Source organism: Chiloscyllium punctatum, chromosome 18, assembly GCF_047496795.1.
Source record: "Chiloscyllium punctatum isolate Juve2018m chromosome 18, sChiPun1.3, whole genome shotgun sequence".
Classification (NCBI taxonomy): domain Eukaryota; kingdom Metazoa; phylum Chordata; class Chondrichthyes; order Orectolobiformes; family Hemiscylliidae; genus Chiloscyllium; species Chiloscyllium punctatum.
In genome coordinates, this window is record NC_092756.1 from 96,452,661 (window position 1) to 96,473,663 (window position 21,003).

Below are 21,003 nucleotides of genomic sequence, written 5' to 3' on the forward strand. Positions count from 1 at the left end.
CGGCTGACTCGACTACTCCTCAATCCCGTCAATACCACGAATGACTTTTTAACCTGTCCCCTTGCTTATCTAGAATCTTAGTCTTACCTTAGTCTTAAAAATATTCAAAGACCACTGCCTTGTGACTATTGTTAATAGCCTCAGACTTGCTGTAGTCGTGTGTTGTGTGAAGAAGAGCTTCCTGATGTCACCCCCGACAGGCTGAGCTGTAATTTTGAGGGTGCACCTCCCAGCAGAGAAAATAGTTTATCTCTCGAGAAATGTTCTTTCTCTTTAAGGGAGAGTGTAGGACCAGAGTGCATAACCTTAAAGTAGGGAGTCACCTGTTTCAGACAGAGATGAGGAGGAATTTCTTCTGAGGATGGTGAATCTGGAATTCTTTACTGCACAGGGCTGTCTAGGCTGGGTCATTAAATATATTCAAGGCTGAGACAGGCAGACTTCTAATCATTAAGAAGAGGATTATGGGGGAGCAGAAATTGGAGTTAAGGATGATCAAATCAGCCATGATCTCAGTAAATGGTAGAGAATAGGTTGAATGACCAACTTCTACTCTGACATCGTGTGGTCTTATCAATTCCATCAAACCTTTCAGTGATTTTAAACACGAGGGTCAGATTGGTAGGAAAAGCTTTAAAGGCCTGAATGGATTTTCTACATTCCAGTAAGTCTCTTTTATTTTGCAGCTTCCTTTCTCAGTAATCGGCTCTCTCAATGGAGTGCATATGTTTGGGAGTAACCAGGATATTTTTCTTACCAGCACCTCTACTGACAACACCAGGGTCTGCTGGAGAGTTTTCCACGACAGGTAAGGCAGAATAAAGGTCCAGGTTTTGCTCTGTGAGAGACACAAATGCAATGAAAGATTACATTTAAAATGAATTTAAAACAAAAGCTGATGACCAATTTCCTCTTAATTATGTTCACTGACCTGTTCAGACATGTTCCAATTCACCTTCTGGGCAGGTGGGACTTGAGACAAGTCTTCTGACCCAGAGGTAGGGACATGGCCACTGTACCACAAGACCACGCAAGTTTCCTCATAAACCTTTCATAATGTGAAAGGAGCTGCTCTGTAGCCCAGAATAATAGGACAAGAGAAGGTTGAGAGCAGATGTGTTGGACGTTTTTCAAATCATGAAGGTTCTGGATGGCGTAAATGGGGAGAGACCATTCCCATTGAAAGAAAGAGAGAGATTTAAAGTGAATTGTGAAAAAAGTATTGTGACATGGCGGGGGGGAGAGTGCAGCGAGTGGTTAAGATCTGGAATGTGATGGAGGCAGATGCAATCATGGCTTTCAAAAGAGAATTGGGCAATTATCAGATATGAAAACTTGCTGGACAACATGAAAATTGGTGTGTGTCGAGGGTTGCTTGAGCAGAGAGCTGGTATACACAGACACACACACACATACACACACACACACACACACACACACACACACACACACACACAGCCAATTAGCCTCATTGTGTGCTGTAAACATTCTGTGGTTCCAATTACATTCTTCATATTTTTCCTGTTGTGTTCCCTGGACATTTTTTGAAGGGTGTAAAGAAAAGGTTCTGAAGATGCGTAACTAGACACAAAACACTAACTCTGCTTCCTCTCCACAGATGCTGCCAGACCTGTTGTGTTTTTACAGCAATTTCTGATTCTGTTTCTGGTTTCCAGTATATGCAGTCTTTGGGTTTTTTTTTTGTTTAGAAAAGGAAATGTTTCCTGCTACAGGACCCCATCTTAAAAAGTCCAACCCATCCATTAAAGGGATGTGAAGCCTCCAGACCAGGGATGAGATTTTCCTGTTTACCCCTTTGTGCATCATTGAAACAATTTACAGTCAAATTTAGCCATCAGCTGTTATAGGTTTTCTTGTTCCTTGGATATGCTTGAGTAGTGCCCAGAATGATCCTGCTTTCTAATAACAGTAACAGCAATTTGCCTCTATGTCGACCTTCACTTTAAAAAATTAATTTAACAGATGTGGGCATCGCTGGCTGGGCCAACGTTTATTGTCCATCTCAAATTGCCCTTGAGAGGATGGTGGTGAGCTTCCACCTTGAACCACTCCAGTTCGTGTCTGGACACCCACAGCTCTGTTGTAGGAGGGAATTATCATAGAATCCCTACAGTGTGGAAAGAGCTCATTCATCGCATTGAGTTCACACAGACACTCCGAAGAGCATCCAACACAGCCCCAGCACCATACCTTATCCCCCGAACTCTACATATTACCATGGCCAATCTACCTAACCTACAAATGTTTGGACTGTGGGAGGAAGCAGGAGCAACTGGCCAAAAACCCTACAGACATGGGGAGAATGTGCAAGCTCCTTATGGACAGTAGCCCGCTGGTATGGAACCCGGGTCCACTGGCATCGTGCCACTTTGGTTGCTGAGTGTCAACTCAATCCACTGTCTCCACCTCGATGACAAATTAATCTTGAATAGTGCACAAGCTGTCTGCTCTTTGTAACCCAGTGCTGCATAGCCGACAAAGCTAAATTGCCCCACAGTGTTCAGGGGTGTGCAAGCTAGGTGGGTTAGCCATGGTAAATATGGGGTTTGGGGGGGAGCTGGGTCTGGGTGGAACGCTCTTCAGAGGGTCAGTGCAGACTTGATGGGCTAATGGCCTCTATCCACAAGGTAGGGATTCAGTGATATTTTCCCAGAGCAGGCATTACCAGCCACTAGCCAGTTTTTTCCTAATGTGGAATATGTAGCTGTCAGTTGAGCTCAAAGAGTTGATGACCCAAAAATAGCTCACTGATATTCGTGGCATTGGCATCCAGGGTGAAGATTGGAAACTTGGACAAAGCACTGAAGAGCAGATGGCCTGTGGTCTTCAGGAGGCAAGGGAAGAACAATGACATTTAAAGAATATAGAAAATTATTTTAAAATGAATACATATTTTGGTTTGCGTAATGCTCAGTGTCTGTGCTCGAGAGACATGTTAGCCAACCCTCCAGAAATAGCTGCGCAAAAGATGTGCCAGACATATCGTCCATATTGTGCTAACAGCTTGTTTCCATGGTTATGCAGCATCACACTCATCGCCATGGCCTCTGAGGAAGATGCAAGTGACCTTTACCTTAGCCGCCTGTTGGACAACGTCTTCAGTGCCATGGTGAGTCCACAGGGCGACGCCTTATTTGGATTGGCAGAGTTTTAAAAAGACACCTACATTGACTGTGATGGACAACAGGGGTCAAGAAAAGGCCCTCTGATCTATTCGACCTGTCAGATGTTTGTGTCCTGCTGCCCAGCTTTTTATTACGGTCAATGATGCTATCACTGATGCCTAAGAGAGGTCAGTGCAGCAAATAGGGGCACTGCAGGCATGGCACTGTTATTGCTGTCCTTATCAATATGTGGCTCAATCTGTCACTTCAAAATCAGAGTGTAGTGGCTTCAAGAGCTGCACCACTGGAGATATCAACACAAAATTCCTGGCTGAGTACTGAGAGGCCTACTGCGTTGTCTGGGGCAGTTCCAGATGAAACCTTAACCTTGTAGGCCTTCTAGAGTACTTGTAAATACTGACATTATTTTGAAGAAAGACAGGGGGAGTTTGGCCAGTATTTAACCTTCAATCAGTCCCCAGAAAGGGCATATAACCAGTTTATTTTGCATTGTTGTTCATGGGAGCTTGCTATGTGCAAGTTGGCTGTCATGTTCCGACAGTGGCCACCCTTAAAAATTGCCGCATTGGTTGTAAAGCATTCTGGAACATGCTGAGGTTATGAAAGGTGCTGGGTCTTTGTTCCAAATTTGGGCCAAAGGCAGCCTGCTGGCAATCACCTGCAACTTCTTTGATGCCAGTAACAGATGTTGGACATGGAGGGTGGTCTGATCCATGCCACTAACAATGCTCACACATAAAAGGTCAAATCTGAACTGAAAATAACATTTGACGTACGGGCTGCTCAGCATGAGGTGTGGGTGACTGCTGTGATTGTCGCATAAGAACTGTATTTCTGAGCCCAGTTCTTCCTTTGATGTTTAGAATTTCTCATGCTCGTGTTCGGATCCCTCCATGGCTACACGCCTCCCAATCTCTGTAGCCTAGTTCAGCTTCACAACGTGGAGGCACAGTGTAATGCAGCTGGTAAAAAGCAAAATGTTGCAAATACTGTACGTCTGATTGCCGTTTTGGAGAAGGTTTGTAGCTCCGATTGTGGATCAGGTTGTAAGTTTTCTCACTGGGCATGAGAGCAAATCTCCCAGCTCGTGAGCAAACTTACAACCTGAGTGTAAATCTGAAAATAAATTTAAAAATACCTGAAATATTCAACTGTTGAAGCAGTATCTTCAGAGAACAGAACAAAATGGAAAGCTTTGGATCAAAATCCCTGCACAGAAGAGTTCTACTTATAGGTCATTGATCTTGAACATTAACTCCTCTACAAAGATGCTTTCAGACCAGCTGAGCGCTTGGAACATTTTCTGGTTTTCTTCTAATCTAAATGGTTGCTTGGCAGAACAGAATCCAAGTGTTGCTGAGAAAGCAACTTGCACTCATCAGGACAAATGCAAGAATACCAAATCAAGAAGGAACAAGAATTCATGCTGCATGACAGGAAGGTGCCGATTGGGGTTGGCAAGTGGACTCAGGTAGAGATGTTATGATGTGCCAGAGAACTATTAGTTGCCAAGTTTTAGTGTAAACTATCCAGAAATTGGCAGTGAACCCCTCCTCCTGCAGAATGTTTTAGGCAACATGGTGGCACAATTGGTGGCCTCACAGCACCACGTACTGGGGTTCGATTCCACCCTCAGGTGACTGTCTACTTGGGTTTGCATGGTCTCCCCCTGTCTGCATCAGTTTCCTCCTGTAGTCAAAAGATGAGGAGGTTAAGTGGATTGGCTATGCAAAAAGAAAATTGCCCTGTAGTGTCCGGGAGTGTGCGGGTTAGGTGGGGGTTAGCCACATTGGAAAAATCCATGTTGGGTACGGGGATGGGGTGGGGAGTGTTGGTTGCTCTGGGTGGGATGTTCTTTTGGGGTGGGAGGATTGGTGCAGACTGGATGGGCCAAATGGCCTGTTTCTGCACTGTAGAAATTCTGTGAATATGTGATTCTATTTCTTGTTGCCTTGGTGAAGGTAATGATGAGCTGTCACTTTAAATCCATTATGTGCTGTTCTAGAGGAAATTAGACCATAATCATAATTAGTAAGAGCAAAAGCAAGCCATTCAGGCAACTGAGTCTGCGTCTGCATTCAGTATAATCATGGCTGATCTGAGCATTCACAATTCCATCTCCTGCTTTTTCCCTCGATTCCCTTACTGAATAAAAACCTGCTTACCTCAGCCTTGCATCGTCCTGCAATTTTGACCTAACATACTGAAGGAACGGCAATATATTTCCAAATCAAGATGGTGTTTGACTTGGAGGGTAACTTGCAGGTAGTGGTGACCCCTTTCACTTGCTGGCCTTGTCCTTCTAGATAATCGAGGTCGCCAGGTTGCAGTATATCTTGTAGTTGGCACTCAATGCTGCTGTATGTTTGGTGGTGGAGGGAAGAATGTATGTTAAAGTGGTGGAGGTGCTGCTAATCAAGCAGTCAGCTTTGTCCTGTATGGTGCCAAGCTTCTTGAGTATTATTGGAGCTGCACCCATCCAGGCAAGTGGGGAGTATTTCACCACATTCCTGACATATGCCTGTAAATGGTAGACAGGCTTTGGGGAGTCAAAAGACGAGTTACTCGTTATTCTCCAGTCTCAGCAGTATTTATACCGAGAATCCCTGCCAGACTGGAATCTGTTACTGGCTTTGGTAGAACTTAACTTTTGTTTCTGATTTTGGAAGGTGCTGGTGATTGGTTTGGATGATCTGGTGAACCTTAAAAACGTGGAGCGAATGAAGCGGGAACTGCGGGTGAGTGAGACTGTGGAATGATGTTGTTTGGTTTTTAACCAGACTTCCATGGGAGTTGGAAGGTGGTGGGTACAAAGCCTACTTTAGAGACCTGACTGCAAAATGCAGACTGATATTCCTGGTAAACTACATATCCATATGCCATCCTGAGTGGATGTAGAGGATCCCATGACACTCTTTCAAGGCAGAGCAAGAGATTCTGCCTGATGTCCTAACAAACTATTGCCCCTCAGCCAGTCTTGCTAAACTAGTCATTTATCACATTGTTGCTTATGCGTTGACCAAGATTCCAGCTCCTGATCACAATCCTTGAGTGGCTCTCACCGAGAAGGAGGATGACTAGCGGTACATCAAGAGCATGAGAGAGATTTTCTAATCAACTTGCTCAGACATATTATGAGACACGACTAGAGCTTTTGGGAGTTGAGTCCCATCAGAGGTAGACACACTACCACTCCTCCACAGGAACCCACCAACAGTACGTGATTCTCAGTTGCCAGTTGAAGTTGTAATAGGCCACGTAGTTCTGACAGTCCAGTCAGATCACTGTAATACTATTTCTGGGTAAATTGAAGGAAGCTAATTGATCCGTCAGGAAGAGTACCTGAAGGGAGTGTAGTTTAAACTTAATACTTCTGATACTTGATTCCTGTGATGTTTGGTTATACGTTATTGGTATCCTTGCTCATGTTGGTGATAACTATTTTGGTTGGGTTCCTCTTGTTATGCATTTGAGCTGAGAATTCTCTTGCTGTTTTCCTAGGCCTGCTACAAGCTGATTGACAGTTTCCTGGCTGCCTCAGATTGGATGGGGGACCTGACCCAGTGTGTGGATTGTGTGGTGTCTCCGCACACTGACATACTGCAGGTCAGTGATGGCAGGGGAGCCTTACGGACCGTGCTTGCTCGTTTCATGAAGGACAAAACGGCAGGGAATGGGGAATCACCTTGATGATTCTGATTGAAAAGGTCATGCATAATTCAAATTTCTAACAAATATTATTTGCACAGGATTTCTTAAAGCACTTTTTAAGAAGTGAGTATAGGTGGAAGCACAGATGAAACTCATTTAAAACAAAAAACTTCCATGGCATTTGTCCAAATACATTTTTTACCCATTCCTAATCACCTTTGAACTCACTAGCTTGCTTATGCCATTTGAGAAAGCAGTTGAGTCATCCCAATTACTGTGGGGTTGGAGTCACATGTAGATCTGTTCAGGTAAGGATGACAGATGTCCTTCCCTAAAGGACATTACTGAAGCAGATGGGTTTTTATGACAATTGATAGTTTCACGGTTATGATCACTGAGATTAATATTTAGTTCCAGATTTTACACATTAAATGCAAATTCCACCAGCGTCCCCTGCTGGGATTTGAACCCATGTATCCAGATGATCCATGTCTGATTGTCTGGGTTGCTGACCCACTGATGTTATCACTATGCCACTGTATCCCCATGACGTGGAGAGTGGACTTGATTGACTGCTCTTTGTGGCTTATTGCTAACCTTAATTACTCCCAGCTCAGCTACTGCAGGAGTGCGCTGTCCGAACAAACAGTCCTAAATGGCAGGATTCTAGGAACCTCTGGAACAGAGGGATCTTGGGATGCTTAATCACAGATCCCTGAAGGTAGTGAGGCAGGTTAATAGAGTAGTTAAAAAGTCATATGGGAAGACTTTATCAGTCGTGGCATAGATTATAAGAGCAGGGAGGTCATGTTGGAGCTGTACAGAACTTTGGGCAGGTCATAGCTGGAGAACTGTGTGGTGTTCTAGTCTGTGCACTGCAGGAAGGATGTGATTGCACAGGAGATGGTGTAATGGAGATTCACTAGGAAGAAGGGTCACTGGACCTGAAATAGGCGAAAGTGGGTACTGCAGATGCTGGAGATCAGAGCCAAGATTAAGAGTGGTGCTGGAAAAGCACAGCAGGTCATGCAGCATCTAAGGAGCAGGAAAATTGATGTTTCGGGCAAAAGCCCTTCATCAGGAAATGCTTTTGCCCAAAACGTTGATTTTCCTGCTCTTCTGATGCTGCCTGACCTGCTGTGCTTTTCCAGCACCACTCTAATCTTGACACTGGACCTGAAATGTTAACTCTGACTTCTTTCCACCTGCTGAATTTTTCCAGCAATTTCTGTTTTTGTTTCAGATTTCCAGCATCTGCAGTTCATTTGATTTTTTTCACCAGGATATTGCCTGGGAAGGAGAATTTCAGCTATAGAGAGAGGCTGGATTAGCTTCGGTGGTCTTTGGAGCAGAGAAGGTGGAGGAGGGACCCTTTTGAGATGTATAAGATTATGACAGGCACGAACAGAGTGAATAGAAAACAGCTGCTCCCCTTAGTTGAATGGTCAGTAACAAGAGGTGAAGTTTTAAAGTGGAAGGCAGAAGGTTTAGAGGGGACTTAGCGAAAAACTTTTTCACTCAGGTGGTGTTGGGATCTGGAATGCACTGCAGTAAATGCTGGCCTAGTCAGTAGTGTCAACATTGAAAAACAACTGCTCGGGCAGAGTGAAGTGAGGAGTAAATACTTCCCTCTGAACTGAATCCATCAAGCAATGTCCTTTAACTGCAGGTTGAGAAGAATATTCCTCAATGTGTCATTCCTTGTCTGGGTGAAATGGAAGTTAATGCTTAATGGGAGCCAGGGTAATGGAAGGCAAACCTGCCAGAAAACTGAGTTGAGACCCAAGTTTCTCTAGTTCCTTACAGGTGTCAAAGGAATGTCTTCTGCTCAGTGTGACCTGAATTGCAATTTACCAGGTCTCCACAATGAAAAGTGAAAAAATATAGCCTGCACCCTCAGCTCAGCTACATCTTTGTGCTGTGGACTGTGGCATAGAGGTGGCCATTAATCCTTTTAGTGTTTCTCCAAACACTGCATTGTTCTAAATATCAAAACACTTCTTGCCTCTGATCTGCTTCAGGAGGCGTTGGATGTATTTGTTGCTGCTGCTGCCTCTGAGAGTAACTTTGGGTGCCTTATAGTCATGGACAAGGTCGTAGTGGCAACAGAGAAGTGGTGGCGGCTCGCAGCACAGGAGATCATGCTGTTGGCATGGCTGGTGGGATCCCTGGCACCCAGCACGTCACGTGACTACCCCATCTACCTGCCTCACGGCAGCCCTACGGTAAGTAACCAACTGCGTGTTGGGTTGGTACTCTCTGCCCATGAAACTTTACTTCAGTTGTCCCAGCATTTTGTAACATTTTACTGTCAATGTGCTCTATTGCAAATTGGTATGTCAACATTTCCTATTGCAATAAATAGAGCTAGGTTTTGACAACAGGCAGTGGAATTTGCTCAACATAGGAGCAGATTACTGCAGATGCTGGAATCTGTACCAAAAACAAACAGTGGTGGAGATCGCAGCAGCTCAGACAGTGTCCATGGAGAGATAGCAAGCTCTGATGAAGAGGCATCTAGACTTGAAACATTAGCTTGCTTGCTCTCCATGGCTGCTGCCTGACCCGCTGTGATAGAATCATAGAGATGTACAGCATGGAAACAGACCCTTTGGTTCAACCCGTCCATGCCAACCAGATATCCCAACCCAATCTAGTCCCACCTGCCAGCACCCGGCCCATACCCCTCCAAAACCTTCCTATTCATATACTCATCCAGATGCCTTTTAAATGTTGCAATTGTACCAGTCTCCACCACTTCCTCTGGCAGCTCATTCCATACACATACCACCCTCTGCATGAAAATGTTGCCCCTTCGGTCCCTTTTATATCTTTCCCCTCTCGGCCTAAACCTATGCCCTTTAGTTCTGGACTCCCCAAACCCAGGGAAAAGACTTTGTCTATTTATCCTATCCATGCCCCTCATAATTTTATAAACCTCTATAAGGTCACCCCTCAGCATCCGACACTCCAGGGAAAACAACCCAAGCCTGTTCAGCCTCTCCCTATAGCTCAAATCCTCCAACCCTAGCAACATCCTTGTAAATCTTTTCTGAATCTTTTCAAGTTTCACAACATCTTTCTGATAGGAAGGAAACCAGAATTGCACGCAATATTCCAATAGCGGCCTAACCAATGTCCTGTACAGCTGCAACATGACCTCCCAACTCCTGTACTCAATACTCTGACCAATAAAAGAAAGCATACCAAAGGCCTTCTTCACTATCCTATCGACCTGCGACTCCACTTTCAAGGAGCTATGAACCTGCATTCCAAGGTGTCTTTGTTCAGCAATACTTCTGAGGACCTTATCATTCAGTGTATAAGTCCTGCTAAGATTTGCTTTCCCAAAATGCGCACCTCACATTTATCTGAATTAAATTCCATCTGCCACTTCTCAGCCCATTGGCCCATCTGATCAAGATCCTGTTGTAATCTGAGGTAACCTTCTTCGCTGTCCACTACACCTCCAATTTTGGTGTCATCTGTGAATTTACTCACTGTACCTCTTATGCTCGCATCCAAATCATTTATGTAAATGACAAAAAATAGACGACCCAGCACCAATCCTTGTGGCATTCCACTGGTCACAGTCCTCCAGTCTGAAAAACAACCCTCCACCACCACCCTCTGCCTTCTACTTTTGAGCCAATTCTGTATCCAAATGGCCAGTTCTCCCTGTATTCCATGAAATCTAACCTTGCTAATTGGTCTCCCATGGGCAACCTTGTCGAATGCCTTACTGAAGTCCATAAAGATCACATCTACCACTCTGCCACCATCAATCCTCTTTGTTACTTCTTCAAAAAAACTCAATCAAGTTTGTGAGACATGATTTCCCACGCACAAAGCCATGTTGACTATCCCTAATCAGTCCTTGCCTTTCCAAATACATGTACATCCTGTCCCTCAGGATTCCCTCCAACAATCTGCCCACCACCTACGTCAGGCTCACTGGTCTATAGTTCCCTGGCTTGTCCTTACCACCCTTCTTAAACAGTGGCACCACATTAGCCAACCTCCAGTCTTCTGGCATCTCACCTGTGACTATCGATGATACAAATATCTCAGTAAGAGGTCCAGCAATCACTTCTCTAGCTTCTCACAAAGTTCTAGGATACACCTGATCAGGTCCTGGGGATTCATCCACTTTTATGCGTTTCAAGACATCCAGCGCTTCCTCCTTTGTAATATAGACATTTTGCAAGATGTCACCATCTATTTCCCTACAGTCTATATCCTTTTCCACAGTAAAGACTGATGCAAAATACTCAGTTAGTATCTCTCCCATTTTCTGTGGCTCCACACAAAGGCCGCCTTGCTGGTCTTTGACGGGCCCTATTGTCTCCCTAGTTACTCTTTTGTCCTTTAATGTATTTGTAAAAACCCTTTGGATTCTCCTTAACTCTATTTTCCAAATCTACCTCATGTCCCTTTTTTGCCCTCCTGATTTCCCTCTTAAGTATACTCCTACTTCCTTTATACTCTTCTAAGGATTCACTCGATCTACCCTGTCTATACCTGACATATGCTTCCTTCTTTTTCTTAACCCAACCCTCAATTTCTTTAGTCGTCCAGCATTCCCTATCCTATACCTACCACCCTGACAGGAATATACTTTCTCTGAATTCTCATTATCTCATTTCTGAAGGCTTCCCATTTTCCAGCCATCCCTTTACCTGTGAACATCTATCTCCAATCAGCTTTCGAAAGTTCTTGCCTACCCTGGGGATTTATTCACCTTTATGCGTTTCAAGACATCCAACACTTCCTCCTCTGTAATGTGGATATTTTGCAAGATGTCACCATCTATTTCATAACTTCCTATATCTTCCATATCCTTTTCCACAGTAAATACAGATGCAAAATACTTGTTTAGTATCTCCCCCATTTTCTGCAACACCACACAAAGGCCGCCTTGCTGATCTTTGACAGGCCCTATTCTCTCCCCAGTTACTCTTTTGTCCTTAATGCATTTGTAAAAACCCTTTGGATTCTCCTTAACTCTATTTGTCAAAGCTGTTTCATGTCCCTTTTTTGCCGTCCTGATTTCCCTCCTACTTCCTTTATACTCTTCTAAGGATTCACTTGATCTATCCTGTCTATACCTCACATACGCTTCCTTCTTTTTCTTAACTAAACCCTCAATTTCTTTAGTCATCCAGCATTCCCTATCCTATACCTACCAGTCTTTCCTTTTACCCTGACAGGAATATACTTTCTCTGAATTCTTGTCATCTCATTTCTGAAGGCTTCCCATTTTTCAGCCGTTTCTTTACCTGCAAACATCTGTCCCCACTCTGCTTTTGAAAGTTCTTGCCTAATACAGTCAAAATTGGCCTTTCTCCAATTTAGAACTTCAACTTTTAGATCTGTCTATCCTTTTCCATCACTATTTTAAATCTAATAAATTATGGTCGCTGGCCTCAAAGTGCTTCCCCACTGACACCTCAGTCACCTGCCTGCCTTATTTCCCAAGAGTAGGTAAGGTTTTGCATCTTCTCTTGTAGGTACATCCACATACTGAATCAGAAAATTTTCTTGTACACACTTAAGAAATTCCTCTCCATCTAAACCCTTAACACTGTGGCAGTCCCAGTCTATGTTCAGAAAGTTAAAATCCCTACCATAACATAGTTCCTACCATAGTTAAAATCCCTACCATTATTCTTACAGATAGCTGAGATCTCCTTACAAGTTTGTTTCTCAATTTCCCTCTGACGATTGTGGTGTCTATAATATAATCCCAATAAGGTGATCATCCTTTTTTTATTTCTCAGTTCCACACAAGTAACTTCCCTGGATGTATTTCCAGGAATATCCTCCCTCAGCACAGCTGTAATGCTATCCCTTATCAAAAACGCCAATCACCCTCCTCTTTTTCCTCCCTTTCTATTCTTCCTGTAGCATTTGTATCCTGGAACATTAAGCTGCCAGTCCTGCCCATCCTTGAGTCACGTTTCTGTAATTGCTATGATATCCCAGTCCCATGTTCCTAACCATGCCCTGAGTTCATCTGCCTTCCCTGTTAGGCTCTTGCATTGAAATAAATGCAGTTTAATTTATTAGTCGTACCTTGTCCCTGCCTGCCCTGACTGTTTGACTTGCTTCTGTTCTCAACTGTACCAATCTCAGATTGATCTCTTTCCTCACTATCTCCCTGGGTCCCCCCCCACCTTACTAGTTTAAATCCTCCCAAGCAGCTCTAGCAAATCTTCCTGCCAGTATATTAGTCCCCTTCCAATTTAGGTGCAAACTGTCCTTCTTGTACAGGTTACTTCCACCCCAAAAGAGATTCCAATGGTCCAAAAATGTGAATTCTTCTCCCATACACCAGCTCCTCAGCCATGCATTCATCTGCTCTATCCTCCTATTCCTGCCCTCACTAGCTCGTAGCACTGGGAGTAATCCAGATATTACAATCCTTGAGGACCTCCTTTTTAAATTCCTGTCTAACTCTCTGTAATCTCCCTTCAGAATTTCAACCTTTCCCCTTCCAATGTCGTTGGTTCCAGTCTGAACAATGACCTCTTGCTGGCCCCTCTCCCCCATGAGAACATTCTGCACCCTCTCTGAGACATCCTTGGTCCTGGCACCAGGGAAGCGATTCTGATTTTTCGCTGCTGGCCACAGGAACATCTGTCTGTACCTCAGACTAGAGAGTCCCCTAACTCAATTGATCTCTTGGAACCTGATGTACCCCTCATTGCATTCGAGCCAGCCTCAATACCAGAAACTTGGCTGTTTGTGCTACGTTCCCCTGAGAATCCATCACCCCCTACATTTTCCACAACAGCATACTTATTTGAAACGGGTATAGCCACAGAAGGCTCCTGCACTAGCTGCCTACCTCTCTTACCTTTCCTGAAGTTAACCCATCTATATGACTGTGTCTGAGACATTCCCCCCCCTTCCTATAACTGCCATCCATCACATACTGTTGCTGTTGCAAATTTCTCATCGCTTCTAACTGTCTCTCCATCAATCCATTCGATCTGATAAGATTTGCAACCAACAGCATTTATCGCAGATATAATCCACAGTAACCCTTAAACTCTCTTTAAACTCCCACATCTGACAAGAAGCACATATCACTGTACTAAAGGCCATTTTTGCTCCTTCACAATCTACAGACCCAGAAAATAACACCATCTTATTCCTCTATAAACACTGCCCCAAGTTAAATGATCTCCAGCACTCTTTGTTTTTGGAGGAATTTGCTCAACTCTGTGACAAGTTTAAATGAAATGCTACTTACAGCGCGATGTACAATTTGCTAAAACCTTTTATAATTTTATAATTCCTGTATAATATTTCAGCCAGCATCTTTTACCATAAAGGATGCTCTTTCTGTATGGGATGACATTGGATTCGACAATCCTGCATTGCAAAATTATTTTTTTCATCCTTTCACAGGATGCAGGTTTCACTGGCTAGTCTGGCATTTATTTCCTGTCACTGGATGCCCTCCAGAAAGGGGCAGTGAGCCACTTTCTTGAACCATTGCATCTATGTGGTGCGAGTGCATGATGGGTACACGTGTAGTGATGTTAAGGAACAAGTTCTAGGATTTTGAGCCAGCCATTCTGAAGGAGCAGCCATTATTTTCCAATTCAGGACAGTGTGCACTTGGAAGGGAGTTGGAGATGGTGATATTCCCAGGAAATCTATTGTCATATGCCATCCCCACGTGGAAGGCTAACAGGCTGACTGAACTCAGGACCATGAGGAACAAGCCTTGTCAGTGTCACCCACAAATTAACTTAAAAAGTAAAATACATTTTCACTTTGCAATGAGGAATCATTTGATAGCAATTGGGCATCCAGACACTAGCTAAGCTTGTATGATCAGTTGTCGTTTGCCTCCTTTTGCCCCTTGGCTGAGTTCACCTCAGTTGGCATAAATTAAGACGAGCTTCTACTTGTTAACATTCGTTTATTCTTTCAAAAAGCTTTCAGTTTTCATGAGGAGTTTTCGTTTTCGTTCTGTTTCACAGGGGATTGAATCACTATCTGTTTGCACTGCCAACTTTTCAGCAATGAAAACCAGTCTGGGTTACCTCAGTTTTCAATGTTATAATATCTCTATTAAATGAGGAGATGCCTTGCAAGATATGGTTTATATGGTATATTTATAATCAATTGTTCGGATATGCCTCTGGAGCAGGTGGGACTTGAACCTCCTGTCTTAGAGCCACTGACACTACCATTCCAAAGCTCCTCTTCACTTGCTTTATCAGATGATAGAATCGTGGTTAATCATTTGACATTGTGCTTTAGTTTTTCTGATGTTCTATCACAAAGGTGTTATCGTTTGTTGCCGTCCAGGTCTGTACTAATCACCATCCCACCAGCATTTCACCTCAATGGGTATCCTTCAGAGGAGAGCCTCAGTGGTAGATGCTAGCTGGTTGCTTAACAGTGGAGGCATCTGTCATGAAGCCGAAATGTTGTTCTCAAACATCTATCTGACCTCACAAGACAGGGCACTAGGAGCTGATTGAATAGTATAGGCCTGACCTGTCTAGAACTTGGAAAACTGAGAGATGAATCTCATTAAAGTCTATAGAATTCTGTGAGAATGTAACAAAGTCGATGCTTTGTTATTTGGAGATTTTAGAATTAGGAATCAAAAGGGCCTGACCATTGCGAACTGGGATGAGGATGAAGCTTTCATTCTGAGGGTTTTTAACTTTGAAATTCTCTACCCCAGAGAGCTGTTCAAGTTCAGTGATTGAATGCATTCAAGACTGAGATGGAAAGAGTTTTGATCATTGAGGGGAGTGGAGCTGAAGCCAAATGTTAGCCATGATCTTATTGAATGGGCAAGCAGGCTGAAGGGGCTGAATGGCCTACATCTGCTCCCATTTATGTTTCTGTGTTTGTACTACTTGTTTCGAAACTGAAACTAATTATAGAACCTCTCTCACCATATTGTCAGTATAGGTCTTCCCTTTGACTTAGTTCAAATAAAAATAGTTGCCAAAGAGCCAACAGAATACCACAAGTACTGGAAATCTGAAACAAAACAAAATGCAAACAACTGGTAGTATTCATCAGGTCAGGTGATGTCTGTTGAAAAGTTGTTAACCTGAACCTTTAATTTCCCTCTCCACTGGGGACAGGTGTGTGCTTTCATTAATTTTGTGTTATTCTACGAATTTTCTGTTTGCTACTTTGCTTTGTTAGTCAGCGATGGTCACTGGTATTATTGAGCTGGTGTTCTAGAGGTCAGAATTATGCAGTTAAAACACATACACAGCCACACACACAGATCTCACCTTCGACTCTCTTATTCCAGGTACCCCACAGGCTATTGACCTTTCAGCTGGTCCCTGGAGTAGAGGTGTGCCTGCTGTGTGGACCAACCCCATCCATGCAGCAAGTTCAGACTGAGGTGAGTTATCTTTGCTTCCCATCTTTTGCATTAATGCTGTTCATGTGTCAACTTTAAGAGTGAGTCTAGAACAAGGCAGTGAGAAGGTTTGCCTGTTCTGGAGGGAAGGAGCACCCCTCCTCCTATGCCGACACTCCTCCATACATTTGTTCCAGCTGATATCAGATAATAGGGCTCCTGCAAAGCTTTCATATATTGTCCAGTTCTCCCAACTGTCTCTGCCCTCTTCATTCTATCGTCGTTTCACTGCCATTGTCTCACTTACCCTTCACCTCCCGACGTCCAGTCTCTCTCTCCATGTTGTCATGGCCAGCTCATGGTTGAAATTTAACTCTGGATTGTTCAAAGCTCAAGGGAGCAGAGCTGTGTGATAAAGTTAGGTGGTCACATTGATTGTCACTGACTGTACTCTGATTCCAATTCATCAGCACATAAGCTTTAATTTATTCTGTCCCTCTTGGTGCTAAGCTATTTGCAAACGTTGTCAGCTATTTTGTTAGAATTGCATCGAGAGCGATTGATTGGAAAGACAGTTAGTCCCTTGGGCTTGGAGGTTTGGAAGGTTGAATGCCTATTCTATTTGTTTTTTTAAATAGTGCACTCTCATAATTAGATGTGGATTTGCTTTTTTCCCTTCAGTTAGTTGAAAGATTCTGGAGCCCACTACTGGAACCTTTAAAGACCTGCCTCAGGGTACATCAACGCTCCTTCTCGGCTGGTATTCCTTTACACCGGAGCATCCTTGGGTAAGTTTAGATTAGATTAGATTACTTACAGTGTGGAAACAGGCCCTTCGACCCAACAAGTCCATCACCGACCCGCTGAAGCGCAACCCACCCAGACACATTCCCCTACATTTACCCCTTCACCTAACACTATTGGCAATTTAGAATGGCTAATTCACCTGACCTGCACATCTTTGGATTGTGGGAGGAAACTGGAGCACCTGGAGGAAACCCACGCAGACACGGGGCGAATGTGCAAACTCCACACAGACAGTCACCTGAGGCGGGAATTGAACCCAGATCTCTGGCGCTGTGAGGCAGCAGTGCTAGCCACTGTCCAACAGTGCCGCCCACATGGCACATCAAACCAGTGCATCAGTCCACAGGCATTGTACAAGTCACAGACACTTTAACTTGTCATGGATTCTCTAAATGATTTCCTTCATCTTTTCAAGATTAGTTCAGAGTTTTTGTTTCAAAGTTTTAATGCTCGCAATCCACAACTTCCACACGATTAATGCTGTGTCCAGTCTTCATCCTTCACACACATTGACATTCTTCTATCGACTTACCTTGAGTGAAGTTTCCATTTCAGCTCCAGTATAAGTACAGTAGGGGTCAGATGGCATGGATGGCTGGTTTGCAATGTGGTGACAGCAATAGCATGGGTTCAATTCCCACACCAGCAGAGGTTACCACGAAGGTCCCACCTTCTCAACCCGTCCATCACCCGATCCATGGTGACCTTCACGTTAAACCACTACCACTTGTCTCTCTCTAATGGTCCCCTAGGACAGTGGCAACTTTACCCATGAACATGAAAGTTGGGTTCATTCATTCGTCCAGGTGTTTCTTCCATCAACAAGTGACAATTCTGCAAAGCATCAACATCCAACTCTTAAACTGTTTTCATGCTTCGTGAAAGGGACAAGAAAAAGCTTCATTGATTTCTCCGTTCCTGTCTCACTGCCCTTCCTCCCTCTCTCCCCCTCCTTTCTCCCGCTTTCCATGTTCCTCCAACTTCCCCATCTCTCTCCCCACTTCCCCCACTTCCCCTGCTGTCTCCCCATCCCCTTCTGCCCCCATCCTCCCTGAACCCCCTACCCCTTTGGGTCCCCCCCCGACCCATTTCCCCTTTGCCCCTCCCCCCCTTCAACCCCACCCCCGCCTTCATCCACACCTCCCCTTCGTTCATCCCTCCCTTCGCGCCCCTCCCTTCGCGCCCCCCCTTCCCCTCCCTTCGCGCCCCCCCTCTTCCCCTCCCTTCGCGCCTTCCTCTCCCTTCGCCCCTCCCCCCACTTCATCCCTTCGCTCCCCCAACCTTCCCTACGTCCGCCATCCCTGCCCCCTCCCCCGCCATCCCTCCCCTTTGGCCCCCATCCCTCCCCTTCACCCATGCTCCCACTTCGCCCCTCCTCTCTCCCCTTCATTCCCCCCACCCCTCCTTAGTTCCCTCTCATTCCCCATCCCCACTCGTACTCCGTTCCCCCCCAGTTTGTTCCCCCTGCCCCCTTTGTTCCTCCCCCTCGTTCTCTCCCCAATTTCCCCCCCCCCCCCCAGTTCCTCCCCTTCCTTGGTTCCCCGTCCTCTGTTTCCCCCTCTCCCCTCACTTTGTTCCCTCTCTTACCCCCACTTCATACTCCCTTCCCTACCTTTATTCTCCCTCTCCCCCTTTTTATTTCCCCCTCTCCCTGTATTGTTCTCTCCTCTTCTCCCCCCCCCCCCCAACACCCTTTCTCCCATCTCTCTCTCTCTCTCTCGCTCGCTCGCTCTCCCCCTCCTTCCCTTATCTCTCCCCTCCCTCCCCCTCTCCCCTCCCTTTCCTTTTTTCCCCCACCATTGGCCATCCACCAAAATGTATTAGTAAGTTTCCAACCTCTTCAATCACACTCCGTCCAAGCCAGGATAAAAGCAGCCTGTTTATTATTCATTGCACGGTACCCCATTTTGCTTCAAACAAAATGCTGTGTAAGCATGTGTATTTTTCACAAAAATGCTTCAACCCACGAGAGAAGATGTAATTTAACAACAGATTTGTCTATGTTGAATGCCTTTAAAATCAGATAACTGAGGAAGGTAATGTATCTGTGTCATGATAAGAAATGCTGTCTGGTTCTATCAATTTCTGATTCAGATCAGTTGTAGCTCTCGGGGGTAGGGGTGGGGGTTTCTCTCTCTCTCTCTCTCTCTCTCTCTCTCTCTCTCTCTGAATTAAGAGGTTATGAGTTCCAATTCCAATTCCACTCTGGAGACTCAGACACAAATAAATAGACTGACGCTTGGCCTGGCGCTGAGAATCTGTTGCACTGTCAGAGGTACCACCTTTCAGGGGAGATATTATACTGAGACTCCATCTGCACTCTCGGGTAAATGTAAAAGATTTTGTGGCATAACCCAAAAGAAAAGCTGGTGACTATCACCACCCCCGCCCCCCCACCCCCTCCCCTAGTTGATGTTTGATCCTCAGTCATCAGATAAAATTATCAGATTAATCTCACTTTGGCAGCCTGTTTTTTGTAATAGTGATTTCACTTTAAAGTGCTTCATTGTCTGTCTTGGATTTTGTGTTTGCTGCTGGGGGCAAGTGATTGAAAGAGGATTCTGTCTGGTTCAAATGAACAAAGGAGGAACTTTGATCATATGATTCCCGTTCAAAATAAATAATGGAGTTGGATGCACTCGGAAACTAATAAAACCGGGAATTAAAAACTAACCTAATGGTGACTATGTAACCATTGTTGTAAAAGCATATCTGGTTCACAAATGTCCCAGAGAAGAAACTGTCATCTACTAGTGATATCAATTTCACAGCAATGTGGCTGCGATTTATAGGAATAGGAGTAGGCCTTTCAGCCAGTTCTGTCATTCAGTGAGATCATGACTAATCTGTTGGCCCATATAGAGTCATAATCACAGAGCATGGAAGTAGACTCTTCAGTCCAACTTGTCCACGCCAACCAAGTTTCCCAAACTAAACTAGTCTCATTTGCCTGTGTTTGGCCCATATCTCTTCAACCATTTCTTATTCATGTACCTGCTCCGAATGCCTTTTAAATGTAACTGTACTTGCCTCTACCACTTCCTCTGGCAGTTCATTCCACGTACGAACCACCCTCTGTTTGAAAAAGGTTGCTCCTCAAGTCCCTTTTTAAATCTTCCTCCTCTCACCTTAAAAATATGCCCTCTAGTTTTGAACTTCCCAATCCTAGGGAAAAGACCTTTGCTATTAACCTTATGTATGCCCCTCATGATTTTATAAACCTCTATAAGTCTCTGATGCTCCAGTGAAAAAAAATCCCAACCTATCCAGTCTCTCCTTATAACTCAAATCCTCCAATCCCAGCAACATCCTAGTAAATCTTTTCTGAACACACTCCAATTTAATAATATCCTTCCTATAGTAGGGCAACCAGAACTGCAAACAGTATTCCAAAAGTAGCCGCACCAATGTCCTGTACAACCTCAACATAACGTCCCAACTCTTACCCTCAAAGGTTTGAGCAATGAAGGCAAGTGTGCGAAATACCTTTGAAACCACCCTGTCTACCTGTGATGTAACTTTCAAAGAGCTATGTACCTGAACACCTGGGTATCTCTGTTCTATAACACTACCCAGGGTGCTACCATTAACTACTGCCCTTGTGCACTTTATCAAAATGTAATACCTCACATTTTTCCAAATTAAACTCCATCTGCCACTCTTCACCCCATTGGCCCATTTGATGACATAATATCTTTGCTTAAAAAAAATTATTTTGGATTTAAAATTAACACTAATCCGGCATCCACTGCTGTTGAGGAAGAGAGTTCCAAACTTCTACCATACTTTGTGTGCAGAAGTGCTTCCTAACATCTTGCCTAAATGGTCTGGCCCTCATTCTCAGACTATCCCACTAGTTCTAAAATCCCCAACTAACATAAATACTTTATCTTCATCTATCCTGCCTTTTCCTGTTAATATCTTGAAGATCTGCCCTTTGAAAGGGCCTAGCAAGTCACTCATTTGTATCAAAACCACTACAAAGTTTAAAGAGAAGAAAAGAACTGGATAGATCACCCGGTATCGTTGAAGAGCACCATGGAT

At 44.3% G+C, this 21,003-nt stretch overlaps 1 protein-coding gene and 1 long non-coding RNA gene across 4 annotated transcripts in view; one reads left to right on the forward strand and one right to left on the reverse strand.

Moving 5' to 3' along the window:
* Nucleotides 1-21,003, forward strand: part of fuz (fuzzy planar cell polarity protein) — a 35,076-nt gene that overhangs the window by 2,768 nt on the left and 11,305 nt on the right. For 2 of the 3 annotated variants that reach the window (XM_072588853.1, XM_072588854.1), the window contains 7 exons: nt 687-808; nt 3,046-3,130; nt 5,816-5,884; nt 6,648-6,752; nt 8,819-9,022; nt 16,099-16,194; nt 16,834-16,940. In XM_072588853.1, the coding sequence (XP_072444954.1) occupies nt 687-808; nt 3,046-3,130; nt 5,816-5,884; nt 6,648-6,752; nt 8,819-9,022; nt 16,099-16,194; nt 16,834-16,940 (788 nt within the window). The other variant, XM_072588855.1, reaches the window with a different exon arrangement.
* LOC140489370 (uncharacterized) lies at nt 771-17,884 on the reverse strand. The gene is made up of 3 exons (XR_011963125.1): nt 17,492-17,884; nt 16,460-16,557; nt 771-838 (listed from the first exon to the last, which is right to left on the reverse strand). It is a non-coding gene; the product is annotated as an uncharacterized lncRNA (long non-coding RNA).